Genomic DNA, 20,864 nt, shown 5'->3' on the forward strand with positions numbered 1-20,864 from the left:
CAGTCTCCCCGAGGCTGCCCGCTGCGAAGGAATTATGAAATTCTAGCAGCTAAAATCTGAAGCGTAATAAGCTCTTCCTGTACACACTGGGGCGTCTGTTAGCCTGTTTGGCTACCCTCTGCGACGGGACCTCGGTCCTAGCAGTAAAGTCACGGACGTTAAACTACTTTTCAGGGTGCCCTCCAGCCTCCTAGGCTGCCCACTGCAACGAGACTCTGTGTCTCAGCAGTTGAAGACTTGGGTGTAACACACACGCACACACTGCCCTGACCGTCGGCTGACAGGGGCTTAGGATAAAAAACAGGCAAAACGACTGGTTCGTTAACATGAAATTGTGTAGCGACCTTAGGAATAAAGGCTGGATAAGTACGTAGAGTAACTGAGTCATTGGTAAAAACTGTGTAAGGTGGTGTTGCCATTAACGCTGCCAGTTCTGGGGGAGAGACCGCCACATGTGAAGATGAAGGTGAAAGGCCAGGGGCTGGGTCTTCAGACTGATGATCATCCCGGTCAGACAACTGGCCCTCTTCCAGGTCTGAGTGACGTAATGTTCCCGCTCGACTGCGTGAGGGAGAAGCCAGGTCCCAGTCACAGTGCTGATAGGCTGGAGAGTGCCTCGCTAAAGGTGAACTGTAGCGCAAAGGGCGTTGGAAATCATAGTGACGGGAGTGTGACCGTGGTAAGCACGGAGGAGAGCGATGACATTTGTAATAACACCTTGATGGACGAGATGAGCACCTAGATGATCTATCGCTAGTATGTTGTCTGTCGTGCCCGTTGCGTGGAACGTAATAATAAGAACGGTCACATGACGGAGAATAGGATGGACGTCTATAGCAGCTCCTATAATAGGGGTGGCCATAAGGAGAGTCCCCTCTGTAATAAATATAATGCCCGGGACTGTGACGTCGGTACCCATGATGCCGAGGCGAGCCATGCCCTCCTGGAGGAGAGGGGCCAGGTGAAAATCTTGGGGAAGGAGAAAGATGCATGCTCCATCCCCGAACTGGTACAGGCACCTCTGAATGGGAAAGAGCACGTAAGTCTGGCTGCTGCTCCGATGCCGGTATACTTATCAGCTGCTGCTGGGACGCTGCCTCCCCCAGTGTCGGGGCTGCCTGTAACTGACAAGCTACACGCGGCATCTGCATAATTGGCTGAGGGGATGATGGCACCAGAGGGGTTTTCCCTGATGCAGGAGGCACAGCAGGGGATGTGCTCCTGTCAACAGCTGCCTGCTGTGGGGAGGAGAGCGATGCCGGTGCAATCTGACTATGCGCATAGGTTGTCCACACCACAGCTGACTTTGACGCCAGCAATGTTGCTGGCTGAGATGCTGGTGCCGGTAGAGCTCTTTGAGGCGGCACCGCAGCCCACGGGGCTTTGCTGAGGAGCAGTGTGGTGCCGGCTGCTTCTTAGCAGAGGCTGTGCTTACCGGCACCGAGGCTGCGTCCGATGCTGAATTCGCTCTCTGAGGCGCTGCAGCCTTATTCTCCCTCGACCCTGATCCCGATGAAGAAGATCGTGGGACAGATTCAGAGGGAGCACAATCACCCACCACCAATATATCGGGTGGCAGGGATCTAGCTGGGGAGATCCTTAGCCTTTTCTCCCTCAAGTCCGGGGACGAAATCCATCTCTTAGGGGTTCTGTCCTGCTGTTCAGAGGTTTCTGCCCTGGGGTCCAGTGCCTTATCGAGGAGAAACATCTTGAGACTCATCTGTCACGCCGAGTACAATGCCCACAGGTATGGGGAGCGTGGCTCTCCCCCAGGCAACGTATACAGAGCGAATGCCCATCTGAGGTAGGCATTGGCTCGCTGCAGAGGCTACATTTCTTAAATCCGGGAGACCCAGGCATGGTGTTTGTCAGCTTCCGAGAGGGCGTTTTTTTTTTTTTCAAACTTATCCCCAGTTAGTAATAGCAGGGAGCCGCTGTAATTAAGAGGCTTGCTTTCTTTCCCCTTTTTTTTTTTTATAAAGTAGATAAGATCAAACGACAACAAAGAACTCTAACTATATACAATTAACTAACTAACTACAGGTTCCCTGAGGGAAGGAAACTACTGTGAGGAGAGAGATCAGAAGCTCCGTCTGCGTTCAGGGATGGTTAAGAGGAACTGACAGGGAAGCCGGGTGTGCGCGAAGATCAAAGAGTGCGAATGGAGTGAGCTGCACCCTGCGCACGCGCACCCGGCTGGAAACAGCTGTACAAAGCATCCGAGCTGCGGTGCGAGACGAGCCTGACACCATGAGTGGAGCACCCACGGGGACCACTCGAAGAGGAACTAAGCGTTTAGATTCTTTATCAGCCGCAGCATTCCTATGCTGTGGTGTCTTAGATTTTTGCTGGGCTGTGTCCACAACTAACAAGTTCGGTTGTGGATACATGAAGAGAAATTCCATCCCCTTCTGTGGAACGAAATATTTCTTGTCCGCCTTCCTATGAATGGGCTGAGTGGATGCCGGTGCCTGCCATATGTCATCAGCAATTTCTAGGATTGCTTCATCAAAGGGTAATGCTATCTTCCATTTTGGGGATTTTTGAAGATTTTTCAACAGCTTATGTTGTTTCTGTTGGACCTCCGCTACGTGCAAGTCTTGTGATTCTGCCAATCTTTTAAAGAGGTCTTAAAACTAACAAGTGTCATCTACTGGAGAAGAATCACCAGGGAACACCGCATCATCTAGAGAGGAAGAAGCAACAGAATGGTACACTGGGGATTGTTCCTGCTGTTGCTGTTCTGGTGTCACTAGTTGTGCTAGCTCTAAGTGTACTTGAGGGCAAGGCACATTTCCAGCCGGTGTCGAGGATCGAGTGGAGGCAGCTGATGGCGCAGGGACCCTGGAGCTGGTGTAGGAACGATACCAATAGCGTTGTGGAGATCGGGAAGAACGCCCAGAAGAGTACCATCACTCATTAGGATAGTCGCTGTGGTGACGGTAATGGTCACGATGATAATGAGACGATGAATATGCAGGTGAGTATCATCGTCTGTACTTGTGACGATATCGAGGTGAAGATGAGCACATAGGTGACCTAGGTGAACGAGATCTGCGTCTGGTGTACGAAGGTGATCGAGAATGTTTGCAGTAGCGATGTGGCAATGGTGAGTATCGATGATAGTGTCTTCTCGAGATATTGGTAACATGAGAGTCGTGTCTATGTGACTCAGAGAAAGCGGAAGAAGGTAATCTGGGCTGTGAATAAGGAGTTAAGTGTTCAGGGCTTGGTGAAAAGTGAAGCCTTGTGCTGGTTGAATGGTCAGCTCCTGCAAGCAGCAATGATTGATGTGACCTCTGGAGGGAGCCTTGGTGCTGCGGTGCCAGTGAACGAGCTGGGAGCCGGTACGGTGCAGCCCTGGAGGTTGAAACACTAGTGCTTTGGTGCTTATCAATTGCAGTTGCTGAATCCAGTGCTGGCGAAGAGCCTGCTGATACTGAGCTCGGTGCCGGTGATAGTGCCAGGGAGAAGAGGCATTGAAGATGTACCGAGGAAGCCAGTGCTGCACTAGGTGCCATAGCAGCCGGCACCGAGATGGCTGGTGCCGCAGTCACCGGTGCCGAGATGGCCGGTGCAGAGAGAGACAGAGCCAGCATGGGCTGTATAGGTGCCGCAACAGCCAGCATGGCTCTGATTGGAGCTGACGGTGGCAAGGTCGGTTCCGCTGGTGCTGATCGCGACATCGGAACCGCCTGGACTGAAGCACCCGCAACCGCGGGTATGTGAGGGTGCCAGGGGATCAGTGCCGATTCCGATCTGGGAGGCACCGCCATTGCCCAATTTGCCCCCCTGCTAGAGGTGGGGCTAGGCTCAGAAATACTGTGGCTTTTCCCATGCCGCTCACCCTGCTGCTGTAGCCCGGTCAGTTTGTGACCCTTGCTCTTCAGGGTTTTCACTGCCACCAGGGTACTTTGCTTTGAATGAATATCCTGCGGCTGAAACGCCTTGCTGTAGAGAAGCAGCTTCAGCTGCATCTCGCGGTCCCATCTCGCTTGGGCAGACAATTACTGATAATTGGGGCATTTGTTGGGTACATGCCCATCGCCCAGGCACTTGACACAGAATGAGTGTCCATCAGATGTAGGCATAGCTTCATGGCACTGAGAACACTTTTAGAAGCCGGAGGAAGCCAGCATTACGAACTGAGGATAAAACGTTTTTTTTTTCTTTTTTGAAACAGAGGACTATTAAACAAACACTCTCTAACTAAACTAAATAACTACTAACTACTGGCTGACTACTAACTATTTACAGAAATCTTTCTTAAACAGCTGAAGAGAAGGGAATTGCTCTGCCTGCAACTGTTGAACGGTAAGGAGGAACTGGTGGGAAGCTGGACTCAGCGCAAGCTAACTATCAGCACAAGCAGCACGTGCCCGATGCATGCGCAGTCTGGCTGGACCATGGCTGACGACTCTCCGACTTGCGGCGCCGGGACGAGCCCGACACCTCAAGTAGAGCACCCACGGGGACACCACCGAAGAAGAACGTTCCTATAGCACAGTGGTTGCTATAGCAACCTTTTCAAGCATACAGACCCCTTTCCAATATTAAAATTTCACAGACCCCCCCTAGTGGAGCAGCAGGAAGGGGCGGCCAGCACATCCCTTGGCCTGCGTTGCTTCCTCAGCTCCTGCCCCCTCCAGCTCCTGCCCATCCATGGAGGATATAGTGAGGGGGCTCTCATGGCCAAAGGCAGCTCCTGCTCTGGCACTCCGCCTTGGTCTGGGCACGGAGTACTGAGGGAGGAAAAAAAAGAAAAGAAAAGTAAGGATCCATCCCACTGGAGGACTGAGACAGGGGAGAGGACTAGACCATAAACAGCAGCACAGCTGGCAATGGGAAGACAGATGGTATCAAGATCCCATCCCAAGCATGGGAGGGCGATTGTGAACGGCGAGGCCCAAGCGAGAATCACCTAGTGTAAAGTCCCAGTCCCTCGGTGGACCCGATCTTAACTTTTCCTTCCCTTTCCTAAACTTTACGAGGCCCCTCCTACGCTACTGTGGTATACCACCAGGGGACCGCGGGCCACAGGTTGGGAACCATTGCCAAAGCACCTTCAGAAGAAAGTCAGGGATAGCATCCCAGTGTTGCAGTCAACATTCCTCTCTCTTGATAGAACAGTCTCTTGGACCAGTAGCAGTATGATCCATTGCCTATGCAGACACCATAACACTAGGATCTCACTACCAACTATGAGGTACTGCTCCAGTAAGTAAGCTCATCTGTTTCATTTATCTTATTAATGTATTTCACCCTTCGGCAACACCTCAGCTTCTGCGTACAGACCCATTACTGAGATATTAACTTCCAAAGGTGGATAAACAGCCAACGTCATATATTAGAGTAGTACAAGTTAAAATCATCCCCTAGTTATATCCATCTTACGTAAACTACACAATAAATCTACCAGCCTAACAAGGTTTAATGCCCTGAAAAAACAAATGCAAAAATACAGAACAAATTCATTCTCAAAAGAGAGGAGGATAGAGGGGATAGATCATTTGGCAACATTCAAAATTATTTGCTGGGACAGAGAGTTTTTGAAACCAATCGTCATCCTACTAGGGATCTTATGCATTTAAATATTCCCAGCAGTGCAGAATGTCACCAGATACATGCTGTTAGCGCTGGAAATAAAGGTAGCACTCACCTTTATTAAACCAGCGATACTCAAAGCAATACAGGGAGTACAGCAGCGACATGTGCAGGAGGCTAACCAACTGGCCAATGATATCAATTGGGAAGAGGCTCACAATCATCCCCTGCAGAGGAAGAGAATAAATTGAGTTTGCATTCTACAGTAGGGGATTCATCTTCACCCTAGCAAATGATATGAGAGCATGTGACAGGGTGTACCAACCCTGCACTGGTAGTGAAGGAGTTAACCAGGCTTGCCAGGCTGAGAAGGCCCCTCCCCCCGCAGCCCTGCTGGGCATGCTCTAGCTGCAGGGTCAGTATAAAGAGCAGCTCAGTTGGGGCTAACCATGGAAGGGGAAGGAGCTCCTGCCAGAGCTGAGGAGCAACCACCTCTGCAGAATCAGCTGGAACCACAGCTGGCGCCAGAGACCCCGCGCCAGCCGGAGCCCCACCTGCCACCAGAGCCCCCGTGCCACCTGGAGCCCCAGCTGCTGCAGCCTCCCCCGCGGCCACCGCACCTGCCATGAGCTACCACCACAGTTGCGACACCGATTGTTACGGCGCCAGCCACAGCCGTCCCGGTCACTGATGCCGTGCCAAGTGCAGCCACTGGCGCATTCGCTGGGCCAGGTGGGGACGGGGTCAGGCAGCAGGCGGGGGTAGGAAGCAGCCCAGGGCAAGTGGCAGGAGATAATCTGGAGAGCTTGGCATGCTTTCCTGCCAAGCCAGTGGTGGAAGCCACCCACCACTCATAGGGCCCTGGGTGGGGGCCTGGTGGAGGAGGGCCCGGGCCCCCCTACCCTGACACCCCAGAGAGGGGAGCCCTTTTGGAAGCAAGAGAGACTTGGCCGCTAGGCCACCTTAACCCCCAACAAGGGGGCAGTATAGACTAGGCTGCTGGGCCATACTGACCCTCAGACAGGGTGCAGTACAGATTCAGCCGCTAGGCCACATTTATCCCCCCGGCCAGGGGGCAGTAGAGACTCAGCTGCTAGGCCACATTTACCGCCCCCAGCCAGGGGGCAGTACAGACTCGGCTGCTAGGCCCATTTACCCCCCAGCTAGGGGGCAGTACAGACTTGGCTGCTGGGCCATATTTCCCCCTCCTAAAGGGGGCGGGGCGTGCAACCCCGTGTCACAGCACAACTAGAGATTCCCTTGATTTCTTGTACTTTTAATTTTATTCTCCCACCCTCCAAACCCGACCTCCCTTCTAGCACAGCTCATCCTGTCACTGTGGGAATATCAATCAATTTGGTCACAATTTTCTTCATGTAACACCTCCAGCCAAGAGGCTCTCTCTCTTTCAAGGCTGTCACTAATGCCAACAGCTGCATTTGAACAGCAGAATGGTTTGGCATCTCCCTTAAAGCATTTCACAACTAGTAAACACTTTTTTCTCTACTGACTCAAGAAAGGTCTAATCTCACCTGGATGAGAAATAGTGCTTGCAGTAAGAGGTTAAATAACATGTCAGCAATGATTTTACTGACACTGGAAAAGGGCTGGGGCTTTCTTCCGGAAACTTCAAATGCCAAATCTGCAATGTCCTGAAATAGAGAAAGCTATTTCAGGAAAAATAATTTACAAAGACAATTAACACAAGTGTGTGCACTACTGATCTATAGTTATCATGCAGATTCTACTGAGTACACTTTCAGTATGCAGTAATAGCTTTAGCTAGAAGGGTTTGCACTTTTCATTCAAGGGGTCAGAGAATTTTGGAAACCTATGTATTGTTAATCCCATTGCCACAAATGGAGAAACTGAGGCACAGAATCCAAAGTCATGCAGTAAGACACTGGCAGAACAGAGAAGAACTCAGGTCTCCCAACTCTCAGTCCTTTTCTGTAATCACAACCCCATGCAGTTTTGATCTCCCTGAAAACTATGTCCCAATCAACATGAAACACAATGCATACATTCCATAGTGGACCTGCCATCATAAGCAACTATCACAATGCCAAGTCAATCACCACATCTAGAACAATAACCTCTGTGTAATAAAGTTCCTTTCTTGGAATTATTCATATTAGAGCATATGGCTGTCAAAACTCTGTCCAAATAAGGGCCACACTAGCAGCTTGTTTGAGCCAGAAGGCTTTCTCAAATAGACATGAAAGAAAGCAGGTTATGGCTCATTTATAACAGAGGTACCAGTCTGTGGAGACTACATGTTCCAGCATGCAATGTCTCATCTCAGTCTGACTGGTCACCCTTCATACTAAAAAATAAAGTAGGCAATGTGGTGTACTCTTGCATTATGGTCTTAAGTAAGCCACCCGTAACACAGCATATACTATGTCACTGGTTTAATGTGAACTTCTGCTCCCATAGTAATGAGGGTTGTTTCTCATCATCCTCACCTACCTGAAACCAGATGGCATTGACAACTTTACTGAGCACAAACAGAGGAAGGACCCAAAGGGCACTGAAAATAGAGGTGAGGATAAATTCCAGCCAAGACCAGACATCACCATGTAGTGAGGGATCACCTTTAAAATAAGAATAAAGTTTCCCATCAGCAACATGCACATAAGATTCTCTGCATTTCAGACCGCACTATCCATAGTTTTAATGGAAAAATAGCAAACAGCAGTCTCCTTAGTACAGATGTGATTGATATTCTGGTCTTACTAAAAAGGGAGTCAGGCCTTGTCTACTCAACAAGATAAGGTTGAATTTATTAAGGTCAATTTCTTACCACCTTATTTTGTCAACTTGAAGGTCCATGTTCCTGCTGTGTACAAGAATTCAACGTATTTGAAATAGCGCATCCCCTGTAGAGAGAATGCCATCAACTTTGAAAGCGTTTCACTGTAGGTAGCTATCCCAGTGCCTGTGCCATTTTGCATTCTGGATTATGCTCCCAGTGCACACTGGGACCAAAACCGTGTAGCGGATGGTTCTGGGTTCATGTCTTCAGCATCCCATAATGCACTCATCTATTCCCCCTTGCTTGAGATCAATGGGAAACAATGTTTTTGCACCCTTTTAGGCCTCGATTACCCACATAGATGCCATAGCAGCACGAGCTTCCCCTTCTTCCTCCCTCTCCCCGCAAATCCTGATTAAGGATGTTAAGGACTAGTTGACTAGTCGAGTAGTCGATTCCCCCCTCCCCTTGCTACCAAACAGAGGCAGCAAAGGAGGGGGGGGAAGAAGGGGTACTTCAAAGTGGCAGTGCCTCGCAACTGAGCCGAGGATCAGCTGTGCAGCGCTGCCACTTTGAAACTCCAAGGTGGCGTTTCAAAGGGGCAGCCACCGCACGGTTGCTCCGTGGCTCAGTTGTGCGGCGCTACCTCTTTAAAATGCTGAAGCACCGCGGAGCATGGGGTCAGCTGGGGACTCCCCAGCTAACCCCATGTTCTGGGGAAATATCACGTAGAACCCGAGGTCAGCTGGGAACTCCCCAGCTGATCCCAGATTCTAGGAAAATGCTGTGTGGAACCCAGGATCAAATGTGGAGTCCCCAGTCCTCAACGAAGGAATGCAGAAGTGCCTATTGACTAGTCAAGTAGCTGATGGAAATTCCATCAACTACTCGACTAGTCAATTAACCGCAATTTAACATCCTTAATCCAGATGTGCATCAAAGCATTGTGATGTTAATGTCTACCTTGGCGTACCTAATGGTGGAGTATGTCAAGAGTGTATGCCCAGCACTCCAGAAAGAGGATAAGGACAAATCTCTGGATGCCATGGCCATGTTGTTCAGACAAATTTAGAAAATTGGAAACGTCGGCAGCATTCAATTCTCTGGAAGCAGTGGAATGCGAATTCTGGTGCTGCCAGACAAGCACAGACTGATGGGACCACATAGTGCTGCCGATATGTGATGATCAGCAGTGTCTGCAAAACTTCTGAAAGTACAAGACCTCTTTCATGGAAATCTGCAAATGGCCTTCCCTGGCTCTGAAGCACAAGGACACCCAAATGAGACCCACTCTGACAGTGGAGAGGCATGTGACAATTGCCCCATGGAAACTTGTGACCCCAGACTGCTACCAGCAGTTGGGAATCAATTCGGAGTGAGGAAATCTACAGTAGAGGCTACTGTTACACAATTAGCCAAAGTAATCAGAGAGCAGTGTCCGAGACAGAACATCAGAAATGGCTGCCCGTCGCAGGGAGCCATAGCCTGTAATACCTCTAAGGCTGGTATAGGGGGCTCTGTCTGTGAGGTGGAGTGTTTTCCATATAAGGGCATGTAAATTAATAATCTTCCCCTGCTCGCTCCACCCATTGCAGTGAAAGATCAGCCAATGGGCTGACTTCTGCTCAGGCCTGCTACTCCACCCACTGCAGCAAAAACCAACCTATGGGGTGATAAGTTCACAGGCAATAAAACAGGCAGGCAGCCCCTCTCTCACTGGGGATTCGCATCGAGTGAACACCTGGACTGATCACCCAGACACCTTGAACCCCCCGCTCTCGAGTCTTACTGAGCGTACTCTGAGTTGGTCGACCCGAGTGGAGACAGTTTATGAGCGTGTGACCGGTACTTGTGTTCCTGCTGTCTCCAGAACTGGTATAACCCCCCCCCCCCCCCCCGCCCCGCCATCATCCCTATCCTGATTGATTTTTTAGTTGTCCTTATTGCTTGTCAAGTGACAGTGGCTAAAAAGTTACTAAGTTAGTTTATAAATAGTTGTGGTTTAGGTTTTTTACTGCTTCCTTGTATAAAGTTGTGTAAATAATCAGCCCTATGGACAATACCAGTGTTAATTCAACTGTTCCTAACTCCTGGGCAGTTATTGGGAATTATTGTGATTTAGAAAAGCCTCAGGGAATTGTTTTGTGTTGTCTGGCAATCTGTTTAATTTTTGTTCTGATGATTGTCTGGCGTCATCAAAATAAAATCAGTTTGTGCTTTTTGAAACCCCCAGTTGTGGTCTCATCCTTTCCGGCATCCCTTCGAACCTCGTGTATTACGGGGACTGACAAGCAGCAGAATGGGAAACGTAGATGCCACAGTGGAAGGCTTTGCCACGATGGGGTTACCTAACTACAGTGGGGCAACAGACAGAATGCACATCCCCAGCTTGGCACCTTGCCAAGGAGTACATAATCTGCAAGGGATACTTCTTGATGGTGCTGCATGTGCTGGTGGATCACAAGGGCCATTTCACTGACATCAAGGTAAGATAGGAAAGTTGCATTACACACACATCTTTAGGAACTCCTGTCTCTTCAGAAAGATGCAAGCTGGAACTTTTTTCCCCAGACCGGAAGATTAAAACTGGAGTGGTGGAAATGCCAACAATGATCCTTGGTGACCCAGCCTGCCCCTTGCTCCCATGGCTCATGAAGCCATACATGGGCAGCCTGGACCACAGTAAGGAGCAATTCAACTACAGGCTGAGCAAGTGCAGAATGGTGATTGAATGTGCTTTTTGGCATATAAAGGGAAAGTTTAGGAATCTGCTGATGAGGTCACAGCAGAGAGCACAGCACAGGGCAATACATATCAGGGAGACTTTGAAAAAAGTTTTATGAATGGACAATTTTGAGAGTCATGCACCTTGCTCTCAATGAGGTGCCCCTGCATTCAGTGCGTTTGCCTGAAATCCCCCACTCCTCCCCTGCAATACAAACAATAAAGAAATTGTTGTTCAGAATTCATGCATTTTTATTTAGGGAAGATATCAGACACACAAAAGGGGACCTCAAGTCAGGTGATAAGAAATGCAAGGACAACCTTTTGCTTCAATGCCCCAGAGGTTGAATGTGAGAAGCCGTCTTTGAGTCCCCTTCCCCCATGTCGTACAGCTCCTGGGGATGGAAGCTATGGAACTGGGTGAGAAGGGAAATTGTTCTACAAGGGGAGGGATGCTCTCCAGACATACTGCTATGTGCCCCATCATAGCCATCAGGGACAGAAAGACATTCTCCTGGTGCTTTCATTGCAGTTCCCTGCATACTCTCTTCTCCTGGTGCTCCACTGTACTCTATTCCAGCAGTGTATTCCTATACTCCATTTGCTCTTTAAACATGTCCATTTTTGCCTGTAGATTTGTGCAAGCCAGATAGCTGATGGACCTGAAGGAGTATGCCGTGAGCTCCCTGCTATTCCCGCTGCAATGAAAAGTAAAGGCCATACATTACAGGAGATATATTGTGGAGCCTAAAACCTAATCTGTTAACATTCAGCAAAGGTCTCTCTAAAGAAAATGGCGATGTGTTCTGTGCAAGGCCAAAGTTATGCTTTAGAGCAGCGACTGTATAGCAGGACACAGCAGAGTTCTCAAAGGAACATCTGGACTCTCATAGTTTGAAGGCAGGCATGGTAAGGGGCCTGCCAGCCCACAGTCCTGCAGCTGGGAGGGAGGGAATGGGGTCTAGTTGTGCTGGTGCGGGGGCAGGAGGGCAGCTCACATAGTTTCCCCGCTCTGTGTCCATCATACCCCGCTTCCTGGGAGAGTGCTACTTTCCCATATCGCAGGAGGGGGGACAGAGTCAATTCATGTAAGCAGGGCAGGGTGGTGGGTCACATGGCTTCCCTCCTGTGTCCACTACACCCCACTTCTCAGGAGAGTGCTACTTTCCCATCCCACAGGAGCCTGTGGGGTGGAGAGCAGAAGGGAAAGAAGGAGTGCCAGGGGCTGAAGCCATGCTAGCAGCAAAGGCAGCAGTTAATAGCTTCCCCTCCTCCTTCATCCAGGTTGCCATGTGAGACATCAGTATTCTCTAAATCACACAAAGTGATTGCAAGCAGATACTGAATGAATGTGGCCAGAAACATGGACCTTATGCTACAATGCTTTGTGCTGCAATGACACCAGACCACTCACTGGTGGCTTGGTGTGGGAAGGACAAAATAAGGTAGGCCTCCCCAGAAACCCTGTGACAGGATCAAAGAATTCCAATATGAGAGCTTTATGGAGATATGCAGGGAGGATTCCCGCTCCATCTCCTGACACGTTAAACTGTTCTGAGCCTCCCGCACTCTGTACACACAGAGTGTGCAACACATCACACTCAATTGCCTTAACCCTCTTGTACCAAAAAAAAAAAAGTGAACTCACCAGAAGTGCCCTTCATGGGATCAGTACCCAATTGTGAGAGGAGGGGACTGACACCAAGGTTATAAAAAGTTCTTGACTCTTGCTGCTCACTGGCTGGCCATTCTCATCATCGTCCTCCTCCTCCACCCCTTATGTTGTCCTCTATGCTGCTGCCCTGAGTGTCTTGGGAGGATTCCATGGTCTGACTTAGGAAGCTCGTTGGGTCACCCACAGGATAGCATGCTGCTCGTCGTAGAAGCAGCATGCTGGCAGCGATGCACCAGAACGTCTGTTTGTCTCCTTTGTCTTGTGATAGGACTGCCTCAGCTCCTTTATTTTAACATGGCACTGCTGGATGTCCCTGGCATATCCTCTCTACACCATGGTTTTTGCCATCTTTCCATAAATATCAGTGTTTCTTTTGCTGGTTCGGAGCTCCGAGAGAATCGATTCCTCTCCCCATGCCTTGATGAGGTCCAAGGTTTCCTTCATACTCTATGATGGTGCTCTTCTGCACCCTTGGGAACTGAAGATCATGGAACTTGAACTCATGGCTATGTGTGCTGCTCAGGTGTGCTCACAACGCTGGCCACAGGAAATGAAATTCAAACTTTCCTGGAGCTTTTCCTGTTCACCTGGAGAGCAGCAGTCACTAGTTCTGTCCAGAGTGATCACAGTGTCCCAGAGGTCAAGAACACTGACTTTCTCAATGCTGGATCAACACTACTGTAAATTCAGCCATGCATGGTTGAATTTTGCATTACTCCTTATGGAAAGCTCCTGCTTTTCAAAATCAACTTCAGCAGCTCTTAAAGTCAACGGAATGGGCTTAGTAGTGTGGACTCATTGTTTAGAAAATTGACCTTATGTGGCTAAATTCGACCTAAACTAGTGTAGACCAGGGCACATATAAAACCAGGAAGGGCCATTTCCTCCTAACCTTCTTTACAGACCCCTTTTCAAATAATACCCTAGCAGCAGTACTTCCATAAGAAATCAGTGGTTAATCCTAAGGGAACATATGCTTTGAGGCTGCTAGTTCAAAAGCAACGGCTTTCAATTTCTTGTGTTATAAGCAAGAATATAGTTGCTTCTTCCAACATTAGGGATAAGGTTTCTGGATTTGTCATTTATTTGTGGAAAACGTAAGTGGATGGGAAGAGAAAGCATTTCATAATTAAAAAGTTGTGCAATAGACACATGGGAAGATCTTGCCTATTCCTCAGTACTATTTTGAACGGATATTATCAAAGCTGTGTGGCTTGGCTTTGAAGAGATGAAAGTCCCAGAAAAAAAGATGGGGTTCTCTTTCATTTTGATGGCTAACTCTCTGGGTTTCTGATACTTATAGTGAGATTCCTTGACTTATCTGCTCCTCGAGTGCTCATTCTAATCAGCATTCTATTCCTTGCTCTGACTGAACTTTAAGAAATAACAGTTACAGCATATATATCATGAGAGATCAGACACCTGAACAGTGGATAAGAGTGCACCCAGTAGCAGGTAGAGAAGGACAGACATAAGAGTATAATGACAGAATGGAGTAAGGCAAGAGACAGTGACAGCAAAAGGGAAAGGAGATGAACAAAGATGTGGGGGGGGGGGAGAGAAAGCAAGAAAAAAAGAAGGTAGGATAGTATTAAACAGAAGAGAACTAGTGGATGGGAAAGACAGGTCAGAAGACATAGGGTAAAGGTAAAAGATTTGCCTGGGTAAGTACTGTAGCAGGACATCTCTTTTCTCACACCAGCCTTAGCGCTTTCCCCTCAGGCAATGGCAGACCTGAAGTAATCGGCCCTACTCAAGCAGAGTTTGCTTTCCTCCTCCTGTGTTCTCTTGGTTGTATTTTCAGGGTAGGCCTGGGGGTCAGCCTAAGGGGTGATCCTCCACCAAACAAAAAAAGGAAAGAACCTCAAACAACAACCCAGCTGGGTACAAAGGAGTGTGTGTGTCCCCATGGGTGCTCCACTGTAGGTGACAGGTCACCTGGAGTTGCAGATCGGAGCCTTGTACAGCAGTTTCCCCCACTGAGCCACACATGCACAGGAGGCATCTCCCATCGCTCCCACCCAAGTGTGTTGCTCGCTCTCAGTTCTTTGTCTATGCCTGAGTAAATAAGACTCCGAGCGGAGGGGAGGAAGGGAGGGCTGTGGAGCACCCACATCTTGAGGAACAGTTGTTACTGCACAAAGTGAGTAACTTCCTTTTCTTCTTTGAGTGATGTCCCTACAGATGCTCCACTGTAGGTGACTATAGATCAATATTCAATCTGGATGAAGGGAGTTGGAGTCTCAGTCTGGCAGTGGTGGATAAAACTGTGGTAGCTACCGCTGAATCAGAAGCGAGTTGAAGTAATATGGCATAATGTTTAGCAAAAGTGTGGTCTGATGACCGTGTCACAGCTCGATAAATGTCTATTAGCGTAACGTTGTCCAAGAAAGCCATGGAAGCAGCTGTAGCCCAAGTAGAATGTGCTCATGGTAGATGTTGTAATGGCCAACAGGGTATGACACTTAACTATGCATGTCGATATCTACTTTGAGATATGCTAGGATGAAATGGGTGTCCATTTTGAGCATTCCACGATGGATATAAAAAGTCTTTGAGATTTACGAAATGCTCATGTTCTTTCCAGAAAGAAGGCCAATGCTCGTCGGATATTAAGAGTCTGTAGGGTAGCATCTTGCGGTGAGGCATGGGGCTTTGAGAAAAAGGTAGGTAACACAATGGGTTCATTCACATGGAATGGTGTACAGACTTTTGGTAAAAATGCTGGATGAGGTCTCAGTGTGACACTGTCTTTTGTAAAAACTGAGTATGGGGGTTCCGCCATAAGGGCCCCAAGTTTTCCTACTCTCCTTACTGAAGTGACAGCTAGTAAAAAGCAGACTTTCATAAAGAGGAAGGGTAGTACAACAGTGGCCAACTGTTCAAAAGGGGGCCTGGTCAAATAATCCAGAACAAGATTCAAGTCCCATAAGGGAGGTGGGGTCCTATCGGGTGGGAATATGTTGTGGAGGCTCTTAAGGAACCTTTTGGTGATAGGATATGCAGATATGGAGAAACCATCAAATGGGGTGTAGGATTTAGGATGTAGTCTAGGATGGTGTTCAGTGGGGACATCCATGGTTCTCTCTCAGTCCTCTGACACCACTGAGAAAAGCAGACTTACATTTTTGCATGTAAGTCTTTCGTGTAGATGGTCTCCTGCTATGAAGGAGAATGTCTTTCACCGTCTGAGAACACTGGTCTTCTAATTCTGTGAACCATAGAGTAGCCACACCTGGAGATGAAGAGTACTGAGTTGTGGATGCAACATCTTCCCATGGTTCTGGGAGAGAAGGTTGCATCAGCGTGGCAGTCAGTAAGGAGGTTGAACCGCTAGCTTGTGGAGGTATGGAGACCAGGTCTAGCACGACTACGATGGGGCTATGAGGATGACACACATGCAGTCTGTGCAGAGCTTGTGTAGGACTCTGGGAATAAGCGGTATGGAGGGAAAAACATAATGCAGAGGAGCTGTTCATTTGATCAGAAATGCATCACCTAGGGACTGTTTGCCAAGTCCCACTCAGGAACAGAATTGGGGGCATTTTGTATTTTGGGAAGAAGCGAAGAGGTCTATTGATGGCCTCCCTCATTTGTAGAATAGTGAGTTGGTGACCTCTAGATGTAGTTCCCATTCGTGGTCCACGGAGAAGTTGCGGCTCAAGGAGTCCATTGTGACACTGCTGGCCCCAGGTAGGTAAGATGCTGTGAGTGAAACCTGGTTATGGATGCACCAATTCCATAGGCCAATGGCCTCTGCACATAGGGAACAGGAGCAGGCACCGCCTTGCCTGTTTATATAAACTATAGTGCAGATGTTGTCTGTAAGGATTCAAACTCTACGGTTGACAATTTTGGGCACAAAATGTGCACATGCATTTCTTACTGCCCTCACCTCCAGTAGGTTGATGTGCAATGATATCTTGTGAGGAGACCATTTGCCTTGGACCAATTGGTCGTTCATGTGGGCTCTACAGCCCAGGAGAGATGCATCTGTGGTAATTTGTAGCATGGGCCTGGCTTGATGGAATAGGACCCCTGCCAGGAGACTGTCCGCTAATGTCCACCATCTTAGAGATGTGAGAATGTCTGGAGGTACGATAACTCTCATTTCTAGAGTGTCGAGATGGAATGTACACGGTTGCTATCCATAGTTGAAAGCAATGGAAGTGAAGACTTATAAGACAGACCATGTAAGTCGTTGCGGCCATATGCCCCATCAGTCGGAGACACATGAGTATCGTGGTAGAAAGGGTCATGGATATTGTGTTTATGAGGTCTTGTATAGCTATGAAGCGTTGTTGAGGTAAGTATGCACAGGCCAAGATCGAGTCTAGGCGGGCACCTATAACTTCTATGCCTTGGACTGTGCGCAGTGTTGATTTCTGTTCATTGATTAGTAGGCCTAGACGAGTAAGGAGAGCTCTTGTTATATTTATCATGGAGGTGGTTTCATCGCATGAAACCCCTTTTATCAGGCAGTTGTCGAGGTATGAGCGTGACCCTGTTGGTGATGCATGTCGTGAGGAATATGTGGTCATCTGGTTATCATCAGGTAAAGGACCATGGTGAGACTGTTCTGGAGATTTTAGTATTTGAGGAGAGCCACGAGCTGAGGACATTGCAGGTGATAGAAGGGGGGCACGTGTGCTGGAGCCAGCTTAGATTATCAGCCACTGATTGTGGTGTGTCGGCTGCTTCCTGCCTCAGTTATGGGTACACCATCAGCATGGGTGTGGCGAAACATGGCACTGTTGGAGCTGGTGCTGCTTTAACTGAGCAAGCCGACTTTCCTTGTGGCACCACGACTTTTTGTGAAATGAGGAGTAACGGTAGCTCGAACTAGGAAGCCTAGTTCGAACTACCTAGTTCGTGCCCCGTGTAGGCGCACTGCAAGGGGTTCGAACCAGCGGGGTTTTAAAAATGGCGGCTCCCCGCTTATGTAAATGAAGCCCGGGAAATTCAAATCCCGGGCTTCATTTGCAAGTGCGGTATGCCTACATTACCCTCCTAGTTCGAACTAGGAGGGTAGTGTAGACATACTCATAGTGAATGCTAGTGGGAAGGGGGTAGGTTTAGAAGATAAATAAAAAAAGAACAAGTTAAAAATCACTGAGAAAAGTTAGATGCCTGCAAGTCACCAGGGCCTGATGAAATGCATCCTAGAATACTCAAGGAGCTGATAGAGGAGGTATCTGAGCCTCTAGCTATCATCTTTGGAAAATCATGGGAGACAGGAGAGATTCCAGAAGACTAGAAAAGGGCAAATATAGTGCCCATTTATAAAAAGGGAAATAAGAACAACCCAGGAAACTACAGACCAGTTAGTTTAACTTCTGTGCCAGGGAAGATAATGGAGCAAGTAATTAAGGAAATAATCTGTAAACACTTGGAAGGTGGCAAGGTGATAGGGAACAGCCAGCATGGATTTGTAAAGAACAAATCATGTCAAACCAATCTGATAGCTTTCTTTAAGCTATCAGGGAAGAGGGATAGCTTGGTGGTTTGAGCATTGGCCTGCTAAATCCAGCGTTGTGAGTTCAATCCTTCCAGAGGCCATTTAGGGATTTGGTGCAAAAATTCATCAGGTATGGTACTTGGTCCTGCTGTGAAAGTAGGGGACTGGTGACCTTTCAAGGTTCCTTCCAGTTCTGGGAGAGAAGCAATCTCCATTAATTTATTTAATAGGATATTATTTATTTATTAATTTATTTAATAGGATAACGAGTCTTGTGGATAAGGGAGAAGCAGTGGATGTGGTATACCTAGACTTCAGTAAAGCGTTTGATACAGTCTCGCATGATATTCTTATCAATAAACTAGGCAAATACAACTTAGATGGGGCTACTATATGGTGGGTGCATAACTGGCTGGATAACCGTACTCAGAGAGTAGTTATTAATGGTTCACAATACTGCTGGAAAGGTATAACAAGTGGGGTTCCGCAGGGATCTGTTTTGGGACTGGCTCTGTTCAATATCTTCATCAACGATATAGATAATGGCATAGAAAGTATGCTTATTAAGTTTGCAGATGATACCAAGCTGGGAGGGGTTGAGACTAATCTGGAGGATAGGGTCACAATTCAAAATGATCTGGACAAATTGGAGGAATGGTCTGAGGTAAACAGGATGAAGTTTAATAAAGACAAATGCAAAGTGCTCCACTTAGGAAGGAACAATCAGTTTCACAGATACAAAATGGGAAGCGACTGTCTAGAAAGGAGTATGGCAGAAAAGGATCTAAGGGTTATAGTGGACCACAAGCTGAATAGGAGTCAGCAGTGTGATGCTGTTGCAAAAAAAGCAAACATGATTCTGGGATGCATTACAAGGTGTGTTGTGAACAAGACACGAGAAGTCATTCTTCCACTCTACTCTGCACTAGTTAGGCCTCAGTTGGAGTATTGTGTCCAGTTCTGGGCACCGCATTTCAAGAAAGATATGGAGAAATTGGAGAGGGTCCAGAGAAGAGCAACAAGAATGATTAAAGGTCTAGAGAACATGACCTATGAAGGAAGGCTGAAAAAATTGGGTTTCTTTAGTTTAGAAAAGAGAAGATTGAGGGAGGACATGATAGCAGTTTTCAAGTATCTAAAAGGGTGTCATAAGGAGGAGGGAGAAAACTTGTTCATCTTGGCCTCTGGGGATAGAACAAGAAGCAATGGGCTTAAACTGCAGCAAGGGAGGTTTAGGTTGGACATTAGGAAAAAGTTCCTCTCAGGGTAGTCAAACACTGGAATAAATTGCCCAGGGAGGTTGTGGAATCTCCGTCTGTGGAGATATTTAAGAGTAGGTTAGCTAAATGCCTATCAGGGATGGTCTAGACAGCATTTGGTCCTGCCATGAGGGCAGGGGACTGGACTTGATGACCTCAAGGTCCCTTCCAGTCCTAGTATTCTATGATTTCTGTGGTACATGGGTTTCCCCCAAGCACCATATGCATAGTGAGTGGCTATCGGATACTGGCATAGGCTTTACACTCCTTGTATTTTTTGAAGCTCGAGGAGCCCCACACATTAAATTATCTGTGATACTTATTTATTTCCTTTCGTTTTAGTTTGTTTTCCTTCTTTCTTTCGAGAACAGGGAAGAGCCGGTAGAAATCCGAAACGTGCTGCCCCTGAGCAGCAAAGCCGCATTCAGATCCCCGGAAGGAAGAAACTCTTCTCTCCCTCTTTTTTTTTTTTCCTTTTTGGTAAATTAAATGAGAGAAACTCTTAATGAACTATTGAGCTAACTATTATAAAAGTAATAAAGATAACTGTCTAAGTGTAATGTAGTGTGAAGCACTACATGAGGTAATAGGCTGAGAGGGAGATGTTGAAGCTCCGTCCGCTGACGAGGGTGGTTAAAGAGGAACTGAAATGGAGGGGTTGAGCCCTGCAAGTTACACACTCGGGTGGGAGAGACACAAGGAGCCTCCTGCGCATACTCAGCTCAATGGGAGAAACTGTTTTGCAAGGCTCCGATCTGCGACTCCGGGAGACCCGCACCTATAGTGGAGCACCTTCGGGACATCACTCAAAGAAGAACTTTCACTTCGCCCCATTGCTGGGGCAAGGTATCGTCCTCTTGGCTGCCATGGGGTATCAGTCGTTCCCTTAGCAGGCACTCTAGTGTAGTTGTCTCCCCTACAACCTCTCACCCTGGAGCAACTTATTTCCCTGCTTCCACGAGCCTGTTAGCAGCTTGTCTTTTTATCTCTCCACCTTGAGAGGAGTGGTTTTTGAAGGCCACAAGCAGCCCTTAATTGAATTCAGGTATTGACCTGAGGTAACCCCTTCTCAGCTGATATGAAAAAGGGCCTTTAACATTCTAGGGCTAATATAGTCATCTTCCAGGACCTTCCTGCAGCCGTATGGCCTGTCACAATACAGCCACTCCCCGAGTTACGACCACCTCCACTTACGACCAAAGCGGTCGTAAATGTGGATCCGAGTTATGAACGGCGATCCGCGCTTACAAACAGCGCGGTCGCCATGTAACTCTATGGGATCCAAGTTACGAACATTTCAAGTTACGGACCAAGTGTTGGTCCATAACTTGTTCGTAACTCGGGGAGCAGCTGTACTTTTATGGCAACCATCACTGTAACATTAGAAGATCTCCCAAAAATTAAACACAGTCAATATCATGCACTATATCTCTCTTTCTTCCCCGA

At 47.9% G+C, this 20,864-nt stretch overlaps 1 protein-coding gene across 1 annotated transcript in view; it reads right to left on the bottom strand.

Annotated features, from left to right (window-relative positions):
* The window catches only part of LOC102450389 (EI24 autophagy associated transmembrane protein), an 84,668-nt gene that overhangs the window by 16,543 nt on the left and 47,261 nt on the right, over positions 1-20,864 (bottom strand). Inside the window, exons 6-8 of the mRNA XM_075909260.1 lie at positions 8,017-8,141; positions 7,077-7,196; positions 5,660-5,771 (exon numbers count right to left, since the gene is read on the bottom strand). Of these exons, the coding sequence (XP_075765375.1) occupies positions 5,660-5,771; positions 7,077-7,196; positions 8,017-8,141 (357 nt within the window). The remainder of the gene's footprint in view (positions 1-5,659; positions 5,772-7,076; positions 7,197-8,016; positions 8,142-20,864) is intronic.

Source organism: Pelodiscus sinensis, chromosome 26 (genome assembly GCF_049634645.1).
Source record: "Pelodiscus sinensis isolate JC-2024 chromosome 26, ASM4963464v1, whole genome shotgun sequence".
NCBI classification, from domain to species: Eukaryota; Metazoa; Chordata; order Testudines; family Trionychidae; genus Pelodiscus; species Pelodiscus sinensis.